General features: G+C 48.7%; 1 protein-coding gene across 2 annotated transcripts; it reads right to left on the bottom strand.

Annotated features, from left to right (window-relative positions):
- Positions 1-6,502: 6,502 nt before the first annotated feature.
- On the bottom strand, positions 6,503-17,788 carry CBX4 (chromobox 4). 2 transcript variants are annotated; one of them, XM_081900560.1, is made up of 6 exons: positions 17,640-17,773; positions 14,078-14,357; positions 13,893-13,936; positions 12,777-12,842; positions 10,013-10,079; positions 6,503-8,956 (listed from the first exon to the last, which is right to left on the bottom strand). In XM_081900560.1, exons 2-6 carry the CDS (start codon positions 14,144-14,146, stop codon positions 7,574-7,576), a joined length of 1,629 nt encoding a protein of 542 aa, XP_081756686.1. In that variant the 5' UTR covers positions 14,147-14,357; positions 17,640-17,773; the 3' UTR covers positions 6,503-7,573. The 2 variants fall into 2 exon arrangements, with proteins under 2 accessions (XP_081756686.1, XP_081756687.1); XM_081900561.1 differs by lacking the exon at positions 14,078-14,357 and having other exon boundaries at positions 17,640-17,788.
- Between the last annotated feature and the right edge of the window lie 93 nt (positions 17,789-17,881).

Genomic DNA, 17,881 nt, shown 5'->3' with positions numbered 1-17,881 from the left:
TTCAGGGCCCCAGTAGAATCAAGTCAATTGGAACTCCCTGGCATTAGGGTAAACAGATACAAAGGTGGGACGACTCCTGTACCTTTGAAAGACATATAGAGGAGTGGGTTTTGGTGGCTGCACAGAGGAGAGAACCGCCCTGAGACCTTCAGGTATAGGGCGGTATATAAATCCAATGAAGAAGAAGAAGAAGAAGAAGAAGAAGAAGAAGAAGAAGAAGAAGAAGAAGAAGAAGAAGAAGAAGAAGAAGAAGAAGAAGAAGGCAAAAACCAGGGCATTATCCATACATACTGGTGTTTTCCTTTACAGAAAGAAAGCAGGGCTAAATAAAGAGCCTAAGATGGTTAGAAAACAAACCTAAAGATGTGAAAAATCTGGATCCTGCTATTTTGGTTATATTAACATGTCAGGCTTGTTCCAGGTGCATCGTAACAAATGCCGTATCGTGTTTTAGACCCATCAACTTGGCTAAATGAGGCTCTCTGCTAATTTATATTGCCAGCACTGTTCTTAACTGAGTACGATCTCACTTAAGCAACTATTGCTTTTCTTCATACTGTGTTTCAAGGAGAAGGGAGTTCTGATGGTTTTCGTTACGGGTGGAATATGTGAATCCAGGGTGGTTCCTCTCATTAGTGTCTGAAGACCCAAATGAAACCAGAGACTTGGTCAGCCCAGTTTCAAACTAAAATGTGCAAATGTGCTGGCTGGCTTCTATCCCCACAATGCAGCAAGCTGATCAAATAAGACGGCCATCATCTGTCATGTATGATTTAGTTGAGATTCCTGCATTGCAGGGGGTTCGACTGCATGACCCTTGTAGAGCTTCCACCTCTACAATGCTATGATTCTAAGCTTAAAGTGAAATGGATTTCAAGAACAAGTGTGAAATTTTGCACTCGGCAAGTATTGCACCTTGCCTTTTAAGCACTGATGCTTGGGAAAGGCATTGAAGTGCTTCAGTTTTGCCAACTCCCAAGTTGTACAAGCCTCACTTGGCAAAAAACAACTGCAAAAACAATTGCAACACCGAATTAACCACTTTAACATAATTCTCACAAGCAAGAATTTAGATTCCTTTGCCATTGAAATAAGGTTAAATATTTCCTTTCAGTTCCATCATTTTATCTGAAAAGAGCTCTTTTGCAAGACTTCTACGTGCCACATTGCTGTTAAAAGGCACAAGGGCAGCAATAAATAAATAAAATGATAAAAGGGGGGGGGGAAGGCTGGCAACTGTGACAGTTGGAAATTTGATAAATACATAAACCAAGGTTAGTAATTTATACACATTTTGTGACTGTCAAGAACAGCCCAAACATTAGAATTTTGGATGCTAAAATGCTAGTGCAGAAAACAGAATTCCAACATTCTGTCAAGTCTGTTGCACAAATATTTGTAGGAGAAAATATGTTTGGACAGATAATCCACTATTTCACTTGGGAAGGAGAGGAAGTGCCAGAAACGAGAGCCAGAGACCAAGGAGGAATGCCCTTGGCATTTACTTCTGTTTACATCACACAGCTGGGGAGGGAGGGAGAATACCCCCCCCCATTCAAAGCAGTCCCATACATTGCAGAAGAAGCTGCTCAAGATGTGTAATGTTGGAGCAGAATTCCTCCTTTCTGTACTGCTGCATAGACCGCCCCTTCAAATGCATGGCAGACTAATATCTGGGTCTGGCTGTCTAATTGGATGGCTACGATATTAATTATTTTGTGCTCTTTATACGTTTTGATCACCGGATGCTGCTTTGATCTGCTTGGTGGGGAGGGGGAAAGCAGCCGACAAACCAAGAAATCAAAACAAACCTGCTTCCAGAGAAGCAGCTATCCCCTGCATCCGCCTAGTCTCTTCAAGGTCACAGGCTCTGTTCAAGGTCACAGGCAGCAGGGCTTGCAGCTAATGCTGCAAGGATTACAATACATACACCTACACCCATCCACTGTGAAGGAAGCTTTTACACACTTAGGTATGGGGCCCTTTTGACTTTTGTCAGCAGCTGGGAGACAGGCTGCATTTCACTGGAACCTTCCATGAGCCCTGTGCGCTTGTACAGAACTACACATTTATGATGATTTCCCCAGTCTGCTGCCCTCTGCATTGGCCGGGACTGATGAGAACAATAAACCAAAACATCTGGATGGCCGCAGGTTGAGAAAGGTTGCTCAGGACTCTCAAGGAGCCAATCTTTCACCATCGGGTCACTCTTTCCTATGAAGAAAATTCTATAAGCCTTGGATCCTTCTTAAGCAGATTAAATGCATATACCTCACCGACAAAAGCAGTGTTTAAATTTGGAATTAATATAATAATAACAACCACCACCCGTCCACCTGCCTGGGTTTCCCCAGCTACTCTGAGTGGCTTCCAGCACATATGAAAACATAATCAAATATCAAACATTTAAAAACTTCCCCAATACAGGGCTGCCTTCAGATGTCTTCTAAAAGTGGTGTAGTTCTTTTATCTCCTTGACACCTGATTAGGAGGCCATTCCACAGGGCAGGCGCCACTACCAAGAAGGCCCTCTGCCTGGTTCCCTGTAACTTCACTTCTCGCAGTGAGGGAACCACCATAAGGCCCTCAGAGGTGGACCTCGGTATCTGGGCTGAACAATTCTACCAGTTCCACAAATACACTTGCAGAAATGTTTTGCATTGGTGTCTCAGTCTGATCAGTGTGGGTATGTAGCCAAGAGCCCACGAAACCAACTCTGAGCTTCGCAAAGGAAGAGCCAAGTGTAAGGAAAGCAACAGTAGGTCAGTGGAAGGAACATTTATGACATCTAAAAGGGGCCTCTAGCTTTCAAAGCCAGCCTACGCTCTGTTAGGAATCCAACGAGCCACCGTACCTCCCAATCTGCCGTGTGTGTCATGAATTACACAGCACTTCTGCAGTCACGAAACTCCAGCTGCCACTGAGCGAAGCTCAACAGCAAACCTTGCACACTAAAAATACATCCTCTTCCCCTGGCTATTTGAAGAGCGGATAGGCCCCATCCGTTTTGTCGGCTTACTAAATCAGCTGCACCTGAAGCTGCCAGCTACTTGTGTACTTTCAATGCAAGATACAGCTAGCAGGAAATGGTGTTCCTCAAAACACCCCCAGATGCTCCGTCAAAAAGCTCAGCACTCTAGAGGCTTCTCTATCCAGGACAGTTGTCAGATTTGGGGCAGGAGCAGGGTGGGGAGAAATCTGCAAGAAGCATGGGCTTGCCAATAGCTAGTAACAAGTTGCAATTAAGTTGTTTTTAATATGCTAGTGATAATGCATTTTGCATTAATTGCTAACCACCAATGATTAAAGTTATTAAATATAATTAAGTTTACTAGAGGAACAGGAAGATTCATCTCATAACCACTGACATGTTTGTGTGATACAGGAAGTGTGGCTCAGTGCCTGAGCTATGATGGCCAAGTTATTCTTCACAAGTTTTTCTACTTTAAAAATATTTTTGTTTTAGACAAAGGTAACAAGACAAAGGTAAGAAGGGCCCCCCGACTTGTTCACACAGTCACCTATAAGACAAAATCCATAGGTGGCCCTCTACAGTGGGCAGCTGATAAAATATGTTTTGCCTTTCCGGTTTTCAAAAAAACCTCAAAAGCTAAACAAAAACAGCCTGAGCCAAATTTCCGTATTCACTCTTAACAAAGGAATGAAGAGATTCTTGAGGAGTGGGTGGGGACACAGCATTTTCCTTGAAAAAGTAAGCATTTTCTTCAAGCTTTTTCCATCCAAGATTTCACAATTTCTCACTGGAAGAAATCCATTCGCAATATTGAGAGTTTTTATTACAGCAGCCCAAATGCATTCCTAGAATACAGTTGATTAATATTTAGCAAGATGTCTGTGTAGAAAGAATGGAGATTGTGTTTTTTTTAAAAGCTGTAAAGCATTTGGGGGGGGGCGGTAAGAGGCAGTCCTTTTCTTTCAAAAAAATCCATAAATCAAATAAAACCACTGATACCATGGGAGCTGCCACCCTGTTGGTTTTGTATTTGTTATTCTAACTTCTGCATTTTGCTTTTAAAAATAGACTTTGTTCAGCTGTCCATGTTGTGACATGGCTAAAGTCCTCAGTTCCTTCTCAGATAGGTGCTTGGCTAGAGCCTGACCCCCATGGCAGCTTAACTGAGAAATTGCCCTGAGTTCAACAGGAATCGCTCCCAGTGACTTAGGATTCTACCTAGTAGTAGCCTATATATATTTTGTTTATGCAGAAGATAACTAGTATAATCACATGAAGCAATTTGTTCCCACTCCAACAGCAGTCCACCTTAAGCATGCACTTCCTAATAATGGCCTGTCTGTGAGATTTAATTGAGGGCAGGGAGGGCAACAAGATGAGACCAAGGCCCAATGAAGTGTAATCTACCCAATCTACCTTTCCCTCCATTACCAGCATTGCTGAGAAAAATAACAGAACCAGCTTTCAAAGAGTTCTTCAAGCAGTGGCAGCAGAGGCGTAGAAGGATGGGCACAGGATACAGAATCATAGGATGGTAAGAGTTGAAAGGGACCCGAAGGGTCATTTAGTTCGACCTCCTGCAATGCAGGAATCTCAGCTACAGCATCCAGTAGTCCGGCACCTTTCAATTAAAGCTTAGTAGCCTGAACAGAATTCAGATTCCTATCCTTACATCTTGCACTTCCTGAAGCTCAGATCTGCTAATACGGGCCTCTAGGTGCCGCATAGCTCAGTGGAAGGAACAACAGGTTTGTATGTCAAAGCTCCTATGTTGAATCCCTGGCATTGCAAGTCCAGATGAGACTCTCGAGACCCTGGAAAGCTGCTGGCTCTCAGTGTAAACAGTGCTGAACTGGACCATTTGACTCTAGGACAGATTTCTGTATTCCACTTGGGCTTTGAGATATTGAAAGGCAAAGCCAGCATTGTTCCTAGGTTAGCCTTCCCTGTTCTTTTGCCGCACAGATCTTTTATTATTAATGATTATTATTATTTTGTTATGTGTTAATTTGTATACAGTTGTACTTTGGAAGCCAAACAGAATCCATTCCGGAAGACCGTTTGATTTCCAAAACATTCGAAAACCAAACTGCAGCTTCTGGTTGGCTACAGGTAGCTCCTGCAACCAATCAGAAGCTGCGGAAGCCCCATCAGACATCCAGGTTCCAAAAGAACATTCGCAAACCGGAACAAACATTTCTGGGTTTGCAGGATTTGGGAGCCAAAACGTCCAATTTCCAGGTTGTTTGATAACCAAGGTACGACTGTACTGCCCTATACCTGCAGGTCTCCAGGTGGTTCACAACATAAAAGCACAATATAAAAGCACAAAATACATAATGAAAACAGAAAGAACAACCCAATCTCAAATGTGTTTTGAGATATCAGAAGGCAAAGTCAGCACACTTTTCAGGTCAGCCTTCCCTGTACTTTTGCCCTCCAGATGTTTTTGACTACAACTTTCATCGGCCCCAGCTGGCCATCAATTGTCAGGGATGGGAGTTATAGACCAGCAACATTTGGAGGGCAGCAAAAGCTGGGGAAGGCTCTTCCAGGTGGACTTTTATTTTCGGCGGGGAAGGGGAAGGAAGACAGTCCTTTATTTCTAGGATCATGACTTAATCCTGAAAACTAAAGCTTCACAGAATGACAGTCAGCACAATTTACACTAGCACAACTGCATTCTTTTGGAAGTATCAGTCTGGCAATCTACCTTTCTGGTTAACGTGGCAAGTTGACAAAAGTCCACTCACTTTGCCATGTTCTCTCATGACATGCCAAGGTAGGGCAGAAAGTCATTTTGACTGTTTTATGGCGAGCGCCCTAAGAGACTGCTATGGCTGACTGGGGAGGAAGTTCTGCTGAGGCTCATCCATGTAAACATTTTGTGCAAGTCCTAACAGGGACCTTACAATCTGAAGATGGTGAATGCCAAATAAATTCATGCAACTCTTGGAAACGGACAGCCTGCCTCTTAAGGAACATAATTCTCCTATGGAGGAAGTGTGTGGGAGACAGAATGAGAGCAACATTTTCTTGCTATCATCGTACTCCAATTGTTTATTCTATCCAGCATTTCTTAAGAAGTTACACCTGACCTTTATGGCGCCGGGGGCTGGGAATCCATGTTTTGATGCTATCGAAGGAGCAGCCTCTGTGTAGGTCTTTTTTTTTTTTTTACAACCAATTACATATGTGCTAGTTGGTTGATCATACATGTCAGGCATGACAGCTTTTGGCACCTCGCTCTGTTCCGCACCATTTAAGAACTGAAATCATCTGAAAACTAAAGCAGAGCAGAAGCTTGCCCATCGCATTCAAGTGCTTCCTTTGTTGGCTCTCAGCTAGCGAGTGAGAAAGAATTCCAGAGGTCATCTAATCCAAGAATGGAGAACCTATTGCAGCCAAAGTACCCCCTGCAAATTATGACCGGAGACCCGAAACAGCAACATATGCTTAGATTGCATGCACAATAACAGGGCCCCCAAGGACAACCAAAGTTGCAATAAATGTACTCAAAACCTCCTGTTGTTTTTGGAAAGGTTTATAATCCTTTGCAATGACTGCATGACACACAATTTTCTTTCCTTCCTTCGGCATACAGCCCCCAAAGAGCAACAGGTGCCCATCAGGTCTCCAGGCCCTCGCTCCTCCCCACTTTCCAGCTAGTCTTTGCAAGCCAGACCCTAGGCTAGCTGCAGAACATCAAATGCACTTTCAACATATCCATTTAATATTTACATTCAAGCAATTCATAATAATTGGAAGCTTATAGTTTAGACATTTCTAGTAGCAGCAGTTTCTATAATAGCTTGTTTAGCTTTAGATAATGATTATTATTATTAACTTTTTTTTTTTTGCACACTGAAAACAAGAATGCGTTGGACACAGTATCAAAAAATATATACCAGAGGAAAAGGGATGGTCCTGCAGTTTTATGAAAAGGAAAAGTAGGGGGGCGGGGGGACGAAAAACCAGAAGTGGCTTTTAAAAAGGGACGAAAATGAAAATATTCTGATATAGCTTTTAATATATATATAATATATGTATTTAATATAATTATATATATATATAGGGCAAATCTAGGGAAACTCCATAAATCTAGTCTTTTCTTAATATTTCATTATATAAATACCTACAAATAAATATAATTGCGTGGCCCACCTTGGAGGGGAGGGGGGCTGCCTTCAGCTCAAACAATACATTTTCAGCAACACCACATACAAACGGGAGCAAGAACGACTCGACAAGTTAGCACTGTTAAAATATAATACTATGTAACTCTCCCGTCAAGTTAACTGGGAAGCCGCCACCCTGACTACTTCCTGGTGCACGAGGCCCAGGGAAGGTGGAGATGGCCCCCCCCCTCTAGCGAAGGAACCAACCAAGATGGAAGACCACCCTCTAGCGAAGGAGAACCGCCGCACCCCACCCTCCCTTCTTCTGGGGCGTGGCAGGGGTCTTGGGCCACTTCTGATCTTGGGCGGGTGGCACCATAGAGTTACTCTCCGGGCAGAACAATACCTTAGAGGAGGAGGAGGAGGGATGAGGGGGTCATGTGTCAGGCTGCCCAGGGAGAGGGCCGCAGCCTGTGCCTCCTCACACTGTCACATATTCCTTAAAGGTCACAGTCAGGCAGTTCGCCGTCACATCCGTTATTATTATATTCCCAAAGAAAGGCTTGAACTCCTGTGCGGGCTCCTCCTCCTCCTCTTCTTCCTCCACCTCAAAGTGTTCCACCGGTTTCGGAGGCTCTGGTGCCGGCGGGTCAGCCGGCGCCGGCAAAGTCTCTGGCTTAATGTGCACCAGGCCGGAATCACTGTCCCCCCGCACCTTGACGCACCGCAAGTCTATGGGCTCGTCCAAGTCCGAGTCCAGCAGAATGACCTCGGGCTGGGAGGCAGGAAGCGCTCGGGCCTCGGGTCTCTCTGGGGTAGGAGGGCTGAGGCAAGTGGGAGCGCTGATGCTCCGGGAAGTGAGGCGCTTCTTGCCGCCCTCCTTGTCCCTGTGGGGTTCGGAGAGGCAGCGCTTGCGCGACCCACCGCAACTGGGCGAGAGGTTCAGCCCCACGCATGACGCAGCGGCAGCAGAGTTCTGTTCCTGCGGCCTGGAGTCCAGGGACCACGGGGCAAGGTTGGGCTTGGTGGTGAGCTGAAGGGGTTGCTGTTCAGGAATGGGCGGCTCTTTGCTAGAGGCTGTAGTCTTTTGGCAGTTGGTCCCATGCTCGGCAGGCATTTTACTTGCCTCTGCCCCCGATTTCCCTTGGGGGTCGCTGCCCAGCCATCTCTCCGCCCCGGGCTTTTTCCACGACTCCTGCCTCTCCTCAGAGGCTCCCCTCTTAGCAGTCCTGTCCTCAGCCACCCGCTTCTTGGGCGCTTCTCCAGATTTGATCTTCACGGCCTGCATGCCGTTCTCCATGTACTTGCTCATGACAATCACAATGCGGCCATTCTTGTTCTTGTTCTTGACGATCTTCATCTTGCCGCCAATTCCATTGCTGGTCACGCCGTCCCGGGGAGGGGGCGGTGGGGGCGGCCCCGTGCCGCTGGAAAGGTTCTTCTCTGCGCCGTTCTTCCCTTCGGCACCCCCCAGGTTCTTCACAGGGTTCAGCAGGCTCTTGGCTGAGCCATGAGACCATTTGTCCATGTGGGACATCAAGGGGCTCTTGCTGTGGTCCAAGCAGGCCTGCCCTTGCTGAGGCTCCTTGCTGCCGGGCTGGTAATGGGGCTCGTACATCTTGGGGTCAGGCTGGTAGTGGTGGTGTTTCTTGCTGTTCAGCTGGTAGTAGTACTTCCCTTTGCCGTGAGACTTGATGTTGCTCTCCTTGCCGTTGGGCTGGTACTGGTGGTGCTTCTTGCTGTTGAGTTCGTACTGGTGCTGCTGGCTTTTGCCGGAGCTGCCCAGGTCCAGCTTGGGCCTGTTTTCCACGGCAGGGTCTTGGAGGCCAGTGAGGACATTGGAACGGCGTGCAAAGGATGGCAGCTGCAAGGAGGAGGAGCAGGGAGGGGGTGGGGGAAAACAGTCCATTAAGGGCTTTGAAAGAGAGAGGAGGGCAGCACATTTTACAAGCCTATAGAAACAGATCCTATAAGACCCAGAACTTTTAACAGCAATAGTTTTTAAAGGATGCTCTTTTTGGACTACAAATCCCATCATCCCTGACCACTGGCCCTGCTAGCTAGGGATGATGGGAGTTGTAGTCCAAAAACAGCTGGAGACCCAAGTTTGGGGAAACCCTGTTCTAAAATGCCTAGTCCAACAACCTCATCCCACCTTTCCCAAAACTGGCTGAGATAAAGTTGAAATTAGAGGCGACATTCTTTTAGTCAATGGTCCTTTGGAGCACAAGGGGGAAAGGATGTCTAAGAAACATATGTGGAAATCGGGACAGGCTGGGGCAGGGACGAAGCTGCTGTGAACAGCACTCCTTGGCTCCAGTTACATACTTCTTGGCAAGGCACAGGCATCTTGCATTGTAGGTCTCCGCAAGTGAAGCAGGAAGTGCATTTCACAGCCAACTGGGCTACCAAACACAGAATGCAAGGTGGAAGAGAAGACCTAAGAATTCTCCTTCTGCTGATTCAAAGACTCCACCAATAAATCTCTTTTGCGGGACACAGAGGGCTCAGTCATGGTCACCCACGACAGAGACCACATTTGCTGGGCCTTCTCAGAATATATTCCACACATGCTGGCAAAAGGACCTATGAAGTCACAGGATGGCCAGGGCTTCCCCTGTTATTTACAGTTAACAAGGCGCGTGTGTGTGTGTGTGTGTGTGTGTGTACGTACAAACACGCTGTCTCCCAGAGCATGATGAAACCAAGATGCAATTCTCTTCCCCTGGGAAAGGCACCAGACAAGGAAGTGGATATTTATTAATTAAACAAAAACAGAACAGACGTTCAGAAAGCCTTTTAAAAAAATCAGCTTGCTCAGCAAGATTCCCATTTCAGGATTTGGCTAGATCTACTGTTACTAACTTATCTCACTTTGAAAGCTAGGAGAGTAGAAAGCAGAGGAACTGATTGGATTTACCTGAACCACCAATGGCTTTGGTTTTGGTCCTCGTTTGCGGTACCCCATAAGTTGCTCCTGCCTCTCCCTGAAGAGATATAAAAATCAATAGCGATGCAATTAGGAAACCTCTCTTCCAACAACACACCAAAGAGGACAAGGGAGAGAAAAATGTCCTTTACCATGCAGGTTAACCGTGAACACAAGATTAAGGCTGCAATCCTAAGCACTCTTACTTGGGAGTAAGCCACACTGAGCACAGTGGGACTTTTAAGTAAGGAATCACAGAGCTAGGCAGCATTTTTACTGCAGAGCAGCAGGAGGCTACAGCACTAAAGGCAACAAGACAAAATGCTAAAAGGTCACGGGAATTAACACAAGCCAGCAAGCACTGCTGCCTCGAGCCCCTACAGGGTATCAGTTATTCCAGCGGAGAGGGGCGAAATGCACAGACACGCAAAGGGTGGGAGAAAATTTCACACAGCACCGAAAAAACACCTTTCATGCTTTGCACATGTAAATGCTAAGGCAGAGTAACAAGTGGAAGAACAAGTTAAAAAACAATAACCCAGAATACACAGAGTAACCCAATATGGGCATAAGAAACACTCCCTCCAAGTTAGTATGCAACCCTGCACACTTTCCAGGGAATGAGTTCTATCAAATTCAGTCGGATTTACTCTTGAATATACATGTATGGGATTGCAGTTAGTGCAGTACATGAAAATGCCCTGCATCTCTATCCCCAAGAAATTATCAAGATCTAGGAATTCATAGACAAGTAAATAAATAAAAATCTAGTTCTCATGGAGACCAGCATTTTCTGCAACCATGCAAAAAGGCATAGAAACGCAATAGCTTTTGAAACCAGCCAATCTGATATTTTACAACAAAACAAGTCATTGAATTACTATGGCCAAGTGTCTCAGGGGGCCATTTTAGCACTTTAAATGGGGCTGAAACATATATCTTTTCCAAGGCTGCTTTATCTTGGTTTGCCAACTAACCCACCATTTTGGGAGTTTTAATTTTAAAATGTCAAAACAAATACAGATGCTGCAATTCTAAGAACATTTGGGAGAAAGCAAGCCCTATGTAGACAACAGTCCAATCCTATCAATGAGTATTCAAAAGTAGGTTTCCTCTAGTTTGATGGGGCTTATTCCAAGAAAAGTAAAATCACACTCTAAGCTGAGTTTATTTCCAACGAAACACACCTAAGGTTTTGCTTATAGATAGGTCATAAAAACTCACTGAAAACCATGGGGAAGGGGCTTACTTCTGAATAAACATGGTTAGGAGAACCTGGGTGGTAACAATGACTGCCAACTTTTAAGCTTTTCTTTCTGCTCACACTCCTCTCCCTGCCACAGGAGACATTCTTTACTGGGTCCCTTTTTGCTTATCTTAAGAAACCACCCATAAAATTAGCAATCTGCAAGGACAGTGTAGAAAGGAGCAAATGTGCACTGGCAGTTAAGGGAGATCTTGTGTAATGGCAAAAACATCTGGGTGCTGACAGCAAATCCTAAACAAAGCCCATCCCAGGGGGGAGTCCAGGCAAGTCCCCACCCTCCTTGCACTCATTTCCCCCAGGCTGTAGGTGTTTGGGTAACCAGCAGCCAACGTCCCACCCATCCCACCCGCTGCCTGCAGAAGAGATGGGAGTCACGAAACCAAACACACACAACGCGGCAGGAAAGCAGGAACTGCCCTGGATGCTAATCACCTCATTAGGATTCACATAATGCGCCCCTTCCCCCCACCGCTGCCTCGGAGGCCACTCATGGACTGAAGAGGGAGGGGAGAACGTGCTCCAGGCACCCGAACCGCGAAGTAACCAAATTATCGATCGAACGCGGGAAAGGGAGGGGCGGAGCCCGAGGAGGTGCCGCCCCCACCAGGGGCTGGCCGGAGCGGAGCAGGGGCAACGCGAAGCCCTCAACTGGCGACGTTTCCAAGGTGTGCAGTTCAGACACCTGGAGAAGCAACCTCTCTTTCTCCGCCGCCCCCCATATCCTGCAAGGCCCAGAGTCCTCAAGCTTAGGGCAGCTTGGCAAACGCATCGAATGGTGACTGTGGTGTGTGTGGGGGGGTGCAAGTGCAAGACGTCGCCTCCTATTCCCCAAGTTTACACTTCGGTTTGCGTCAAAATCCTAAGGGAAACGAGTCGCACGCAAAAAGCCAAGCCTATTGCAGCTGCAGCAGCAGCAGCAGCGCCGTATGCACTGGGATCGACCCAATCTCCCGCTGAGGCAGCCAGGGCTCGACGAGAGCTGCATTTTGCAGCCACACAAGCCACATACGTGGGAGGGGCTCTCTGCGAGAGGTTTCCGCAGCAGCGAGTCTCCCCAGGCAGGCTCTCAGAAAATGCCAAGCGCAAAAGCGGCCGAGCTGGCAAGCAGCGCGCACACCCGCCGCCTCTCCCTTCCGTCACGTGCCAGCAGCACCACCTTGCAACGACCGAGGCAAGGCAACTCGAGCGTCGTCCGGAAAGGAAGTCCCTGCGCTGCAGCGGCGAAGGGGTTAAAGCGGAGTTCCGTCACGCGCAGCGCCGCTTGCACAAGGCTGCCACGCTCCCTGCGACCTGTACTACTGCAGCAGCAGCAAAGGAAAGGTCCTCGGCACTCCGCGGCCCGCCCCGGGACTACCCACCTCCCGCGCAAAAGCAGTGGCTGTTTCTAGGCTCCCCACCCGTCCACCGAAAATGGATCTGGTTGTACAGCTCCTGACACGGACAGACAGGCAGAAAAACAGACATCCCCTTTGCTCCATAGGCTCTCACCTGTTCTGAAAGGCGATTAAGAGCCTGGGATCCAGGATGTTTTCCTCCGGCTCCCACGTGTTATACCTTGCAAAGGAAATGAAAGGAGGTTTTTATTTATTTTAAATGCACACCACTTAGCTATATAGTGCAATAATTCACATTTGTAGTTCTCGATGGGAGTTCTTAAGCACAGACACACACACACACACACCAAGTTGCATGTTAAGGGGCCATTTTAGAGACTGGCCAAGTTAGCCGCCGCCCCCCTCCGGCTTCCCAAGACAGATTTCAAAGTGCGCATTCAGGACTCCAGCCGCTACAGGGAACTGGGGGATGGGCGGAGGGGCTGTAGACTGGGCGGGCGGAGCAGAGAATCTTGTTTATTTAGCGCGGTTATTATTCCGGAGGAATGCCATGCATGCGGCGGCTGGCCAAAAGCCCACCCCCCCTTTCCAAATCTGCCCCCTCCGCCGTCTCGGCATCCTACCCAGTTCCAGCGCCTTTCCCGCCCCCTCCTCGCAGGCTCTGTCATCCAGACCCCCAAGGAGCTTCCCAGCTCCCGCACGTCTCCTCTGATCCAGCAGCACGGACCGAGGGACGGTCAAGTTCAATCGCAGTCCCCTCCCAGCCAGTAAGGCAGCACCCTGGTGACAGTGAGTGGCCGCCTTCCCCCGGGTCTCTCTCCCTCTCGGGCCAGATTCGAGAATTTAAATCGGATCCTATTCAATGTATTATTTATTTATTTGTGGGGGTCCTCCCCCTTCTCCTTCTCTCGCCCTCCCTTCTCTTCCTCGATCTCGGGTCTGCTCGGTTCTGCAATATGGAGCCTGCTTTCCAAAGGAGCCATTTTCTGCAACTGCTGAACATCAGTCGCCGCCTTTGCCTTCTCTCTCTCTCTCTCTCTCTCTGAAGCTGCTGGCTCTGCACCGCTTTGCCTCGTTTCTCTAGGCTGCCCCCCCCCCAAATTGCATGCACGTCCTCCCTCCTTTTTATGCATGCGTTAAAAAAAACACAACAACCGAGGCATTTTCCGGATTGCTGGAGCATGCAAGCGGAGTGCATTAGCAGGCAGTCAAGCCAGAAGACTCTGCAGCCCGCTCGAAGGTTCCCCCGTCGCCCTTCCCCAGGACTTACTTGGAGGACCATCCTCTCCATTTGACCAGATACTCCACTCGGCCCTGCAAAAAAAATAAGGGGAGGGGGGAGGAATAAAAGACGTCAGTCTCCTGAAAGATTCCCCCCACCACGCAGTCTGCAGACCAGCAGCCCTCCCCTCTCCGCTCTCCACCCTGGAGCTGCAAGGACCGTCGCTCGCTCACCTTCCGGATACGCTTCTTTTCGATGCTCTCCACCGCAAAGACATGCTCGCCCACCGTCGGCAGCTCCATTTTGGGTAGTGGGGGCTGGGTGGGTGGAGGAGGGGAGCGTGAGATCGGGCGGGGGGAACCCTAGGGCTGGGGTGTCTTGCAGTCAGACAGCGCTCTCCGGCTCTCTCCGCTTGCTTCGCCTTCCCAGACAACTGAGCTCCAGCCTCTTGCAGCAGCGCAACTCATGCAAATCATCGCAGGGACGTCACGGGAGGGGCGGGGAGCTCGCTGCCTGTCAAAGAGAAAAGCGGCCCGGGGATTGGCTCGGCGCCGTCGAGGGGCGGGAAAAGCGGGGGAGGGGAAACGGAGAGAATGTTAGGGAGGCGGGGGAGAAGGGGTTTCGATTTAATCCCCCCCTTGCATGCAGGCGGTGTGTGAGAGTAAAGGGGGGGGGGGAGGGTCGATTGCTCCATTGCTCAGCAATCTACCCTAGTCAGCCCCCTCACCTAAAATTTCGAAATCCGCCCGTGTAAAAAAAAAAAGGATTTAGGGCGGTATTCAGTCTCTCTGGATAGCAGCACTGCAGGGGCAACCGTGTCCTTTGGCAAAGTCTTATGCAGGGAAGGAACCTAGATTTTCATTTTCGGGGACCAAACCGGAGGACTGAGAAGTTGCAAAGTAGCAAACCCCGCCCTCCCCCAAAACACCTTATTGATTTTTCTGACGGCTTCGTAGCGTCAGAAGCATAGGGGCTGATCCGCAAAGTTTTCCATTTATTTGCTGTGGGGTTTGTTCTGCAATGGCGTGAGGGTGGGGGAATGACCTTTTTTAACACGACGGAACAAGCTTTAGATTAAAGGGGGTCCGGCAAAGTCTTTATCTGGGAAAGAAGGGCAACCGGGGGCAACGCGGTGGTGGGTGGGCGAGGTTTCAGCCACATCAAACGTCAGATAACATGAGCAAGTCCACGCCGGCCCTTGGGCAGCCTAGTCTCGCGACAGAAAAGTAGCTTCTCCTTGGAAAAGGAATGGCTTCTCCTGGTTTGCTGGATTTAAATTCTGATCTTGGATCCCAGTCTGTCAATCCTTTAAAAATAATAAAATAACTGTCCACGAGAGGACCCCTTTTCGAGATGGTCACCTAAGGATTCCACTAAAGGTTTAGGAACCTTCTGTCTCTTTACGCAGCGCGCATAAGGGCAGAAGTTGAACAATAAAAAAGGCAGTGGAAACCTTCGCTGGAGTGGCAGGTGAGCGGGAGGAGCTGTGAGGGCGGAGAAAGTGCAGGGCACCCCCGGAAAGCTGCGAGCGAGCTGGGGTTGGGGCCGTGCGAGCCCTCTGCTCTGAACCCCAGTGGGAGACTTTGGGGGAGCTCTGCAGCATGTAACCCTCGTCCCCGCAAGAGAGGGAACAGTCTAGGAGAGGTGGCACGATATAAACGGGGGAGGCGATGGGAGCTGGCCAGCTCTTGATGGAATCGGGGCGACGTGGAAGATGAGAAGTGGAGAACTTCAGAAGATGTGGACACACAGAGGCACAAAGACAGACTGACAGACAGACGGACGGAGAAGCACTCTCGCAACAGAGACAGACCTGCTGCCCATATCCCGAAAAACTTCTGTGGATGGGCACAAGATTACAGTATATTCCCCAAGTGTACGGGAAAGGGGCGAACCCCCCTTGTCAGTCGCCCCACAAGGTGGGCGGGAGAGAGGGCACCTTTTTCGGAAACTAGAGCCCAGCCCGATTGGTGCGATCGTGGCTTCCACCGGGAGAGTTTACCAGAGGCTGGACAGTTCCCCGGCTAACACACGTGCGCAAAGTTGCCCAGTTTTTTTGGAGGGGGGGCGGTTTCATGAGAAGGCGATCGACCCATTTGCCCCGGAGTGTCGTGCGCCTTAGGGGAGTACCTGATTTATTGTGGCGCGATGAGTTGGTGGCTTTCTTTTTTCGGGAACAGTCGATTTAATCAGCTGGCTTATATATACAGAGAGAGAGAGAGAGCTATCCCCCCCCCCCGCTATAATTCCAGCAGAGATCCTTTAATGGGGCTCGGCGTGGGCTAAGCGATGTTACGGCAGAAAAGCGCCAAAACCTCTGTCCACACACTGCCGAGGTTCTGGGAGCACATCGGGTCTGAGAAGAAGCGGATTAATCTCAGCAAAGGGGAGCATTTACTACACGGATGGAATCGTCCTCCTCTCGCAGCCAATTGCGCGAGATGTTGCTGGAAACCGGAGCACCGGGGACGCGCTGGCGCTAAACTAGTGGGGGAGGGAGGGGAAGGGGGTGCCTGGCTTTCTACGATCTCCCAAATCTGCTCTGGCCAAACGGGTCCTTCGGATGACACAGACAGGCGAGGATGCGTAAGCAGCCAGCTAGCCGGTCTATTCAGCACACCGGGGAAAGATGGTCGACCCAGATCGTTTTTTATTAATTAACCAGCAATAACCTTTCCTTAAAAAAAAAAAATCAGAGGAAGGCGGGCCCTTAGAACTGTACATCAAGCCCTCTTCTTACCACGCCCCCCTTCCTCTCCCTGTATTTTCCACGTGCTGTTAGCGGGTGTGTTTTTTTAAGCAGCAAGTGAGCAATCTTATCTTCTCTCAGTTGCCCGCTAGCGCGCCCCCTACTGATGTCTGCGGGAAATTTAGCGCCGCTTCAACCGAGCGGAATCTGCGAACTGCCCTGGAGGCGAGGAGCCCGATCCGCGGATCAGGAAATGGAGGGTGGGATGGGGGGAAGTTTGAATTTCCTGCATTTGGACAATACAAAAAATGCAATCGCTAGTCCCCAATCTATGCGCTACAGTTGATCCTATGGGGGCGGGGGCGGATACTGCATTCATAGGAACCTGCAAGATCCTATCCTGCTACTTTGCACTAATTCAGAAGAGCTTTCGCCTCTTGTTTCTGTACTGATCGAGGATGAGGCTTTTCCTTTTCCACATACTATCCAACATACTAATGCTATCCAATTACTATTCCACATACTACCAAGTGGGAGAAACCAGACCTCTTACAACACTTTATACCTGTGGACACTAAATTGTAGTTAGGATGTTTTAAATGGTTGATCCGGATCAAGAGTCCTTCGCAATACATTATTGGATTACGCGCCATTTTAAAAGCTGGGTGTGTGAGCTCTTTAAAAAGTAGAACATAATTCGGTAGGTCCGCTGCTGCTGCTGCTGCCGGTGGTCTGGGTCATTTTAGGGTCCTCGGTTCTGCTGCTGAAGTGATTTTACCCAGTTTGAAAAGGGAGTGGGGGCTGTCAAATAGGTAGAAGAAGGAAAGAAGCTGTTTGACCAACTGGAACATTCCTGTCTCAGCCTGAAACCAAAGACACAGCGGAGAGAGAGAGACAGAGAGACAGAGAGAGAGATTGGGAAAGAAAGAAAACAATTGACTCGGTGTAAGGATTGTAGCAGAGAGAATGCGCAAAACACCCACGCTCAAATCCCGCGATGCAGAATCTCCAGAGCAAAACCGAATGAGGGACAGAGACAGACTCTAAACAAACGGATTGTCCCCCGATTTTGCAGCGTTTACCTCGTTAGAGCCCAAATTCCCTACCTTGCTCCTTTCCCAAAAACTTCATTCCACTCCATTTATCCTACCTGGAATGGGTTTTCATTGGAGAGGCACTAGGGAATAGTTCGGAGAGAAACGGACAAATGACTTCCCCGCTTCTCCCATCCGCTTCCAATCGAAGCCCCACCGGACGCTGGCATTGTGTCATAACGACACACGACATGACGCAATAAAACACAACGACCCAGAAGCTGGGAGACGCAGCCTGCGGGTGGCCCGAAGAG

This window comes from Podarcis melisellensis (genome assembly GCF_964234715.1).
Source record: "Podarcis melisellensis genome assembly, chromosome: 2".
In the NCBI taxonomy this organism is placed as follows: Eukaryota; Metazoa; Chordata; class Lepidosauria; order Squamata; family Lacertidae; genus Podarcis; species Podarcis melisellensis.
This window is presented reverse-complemented; position numbering and strand designations above follow the sequence as displayed.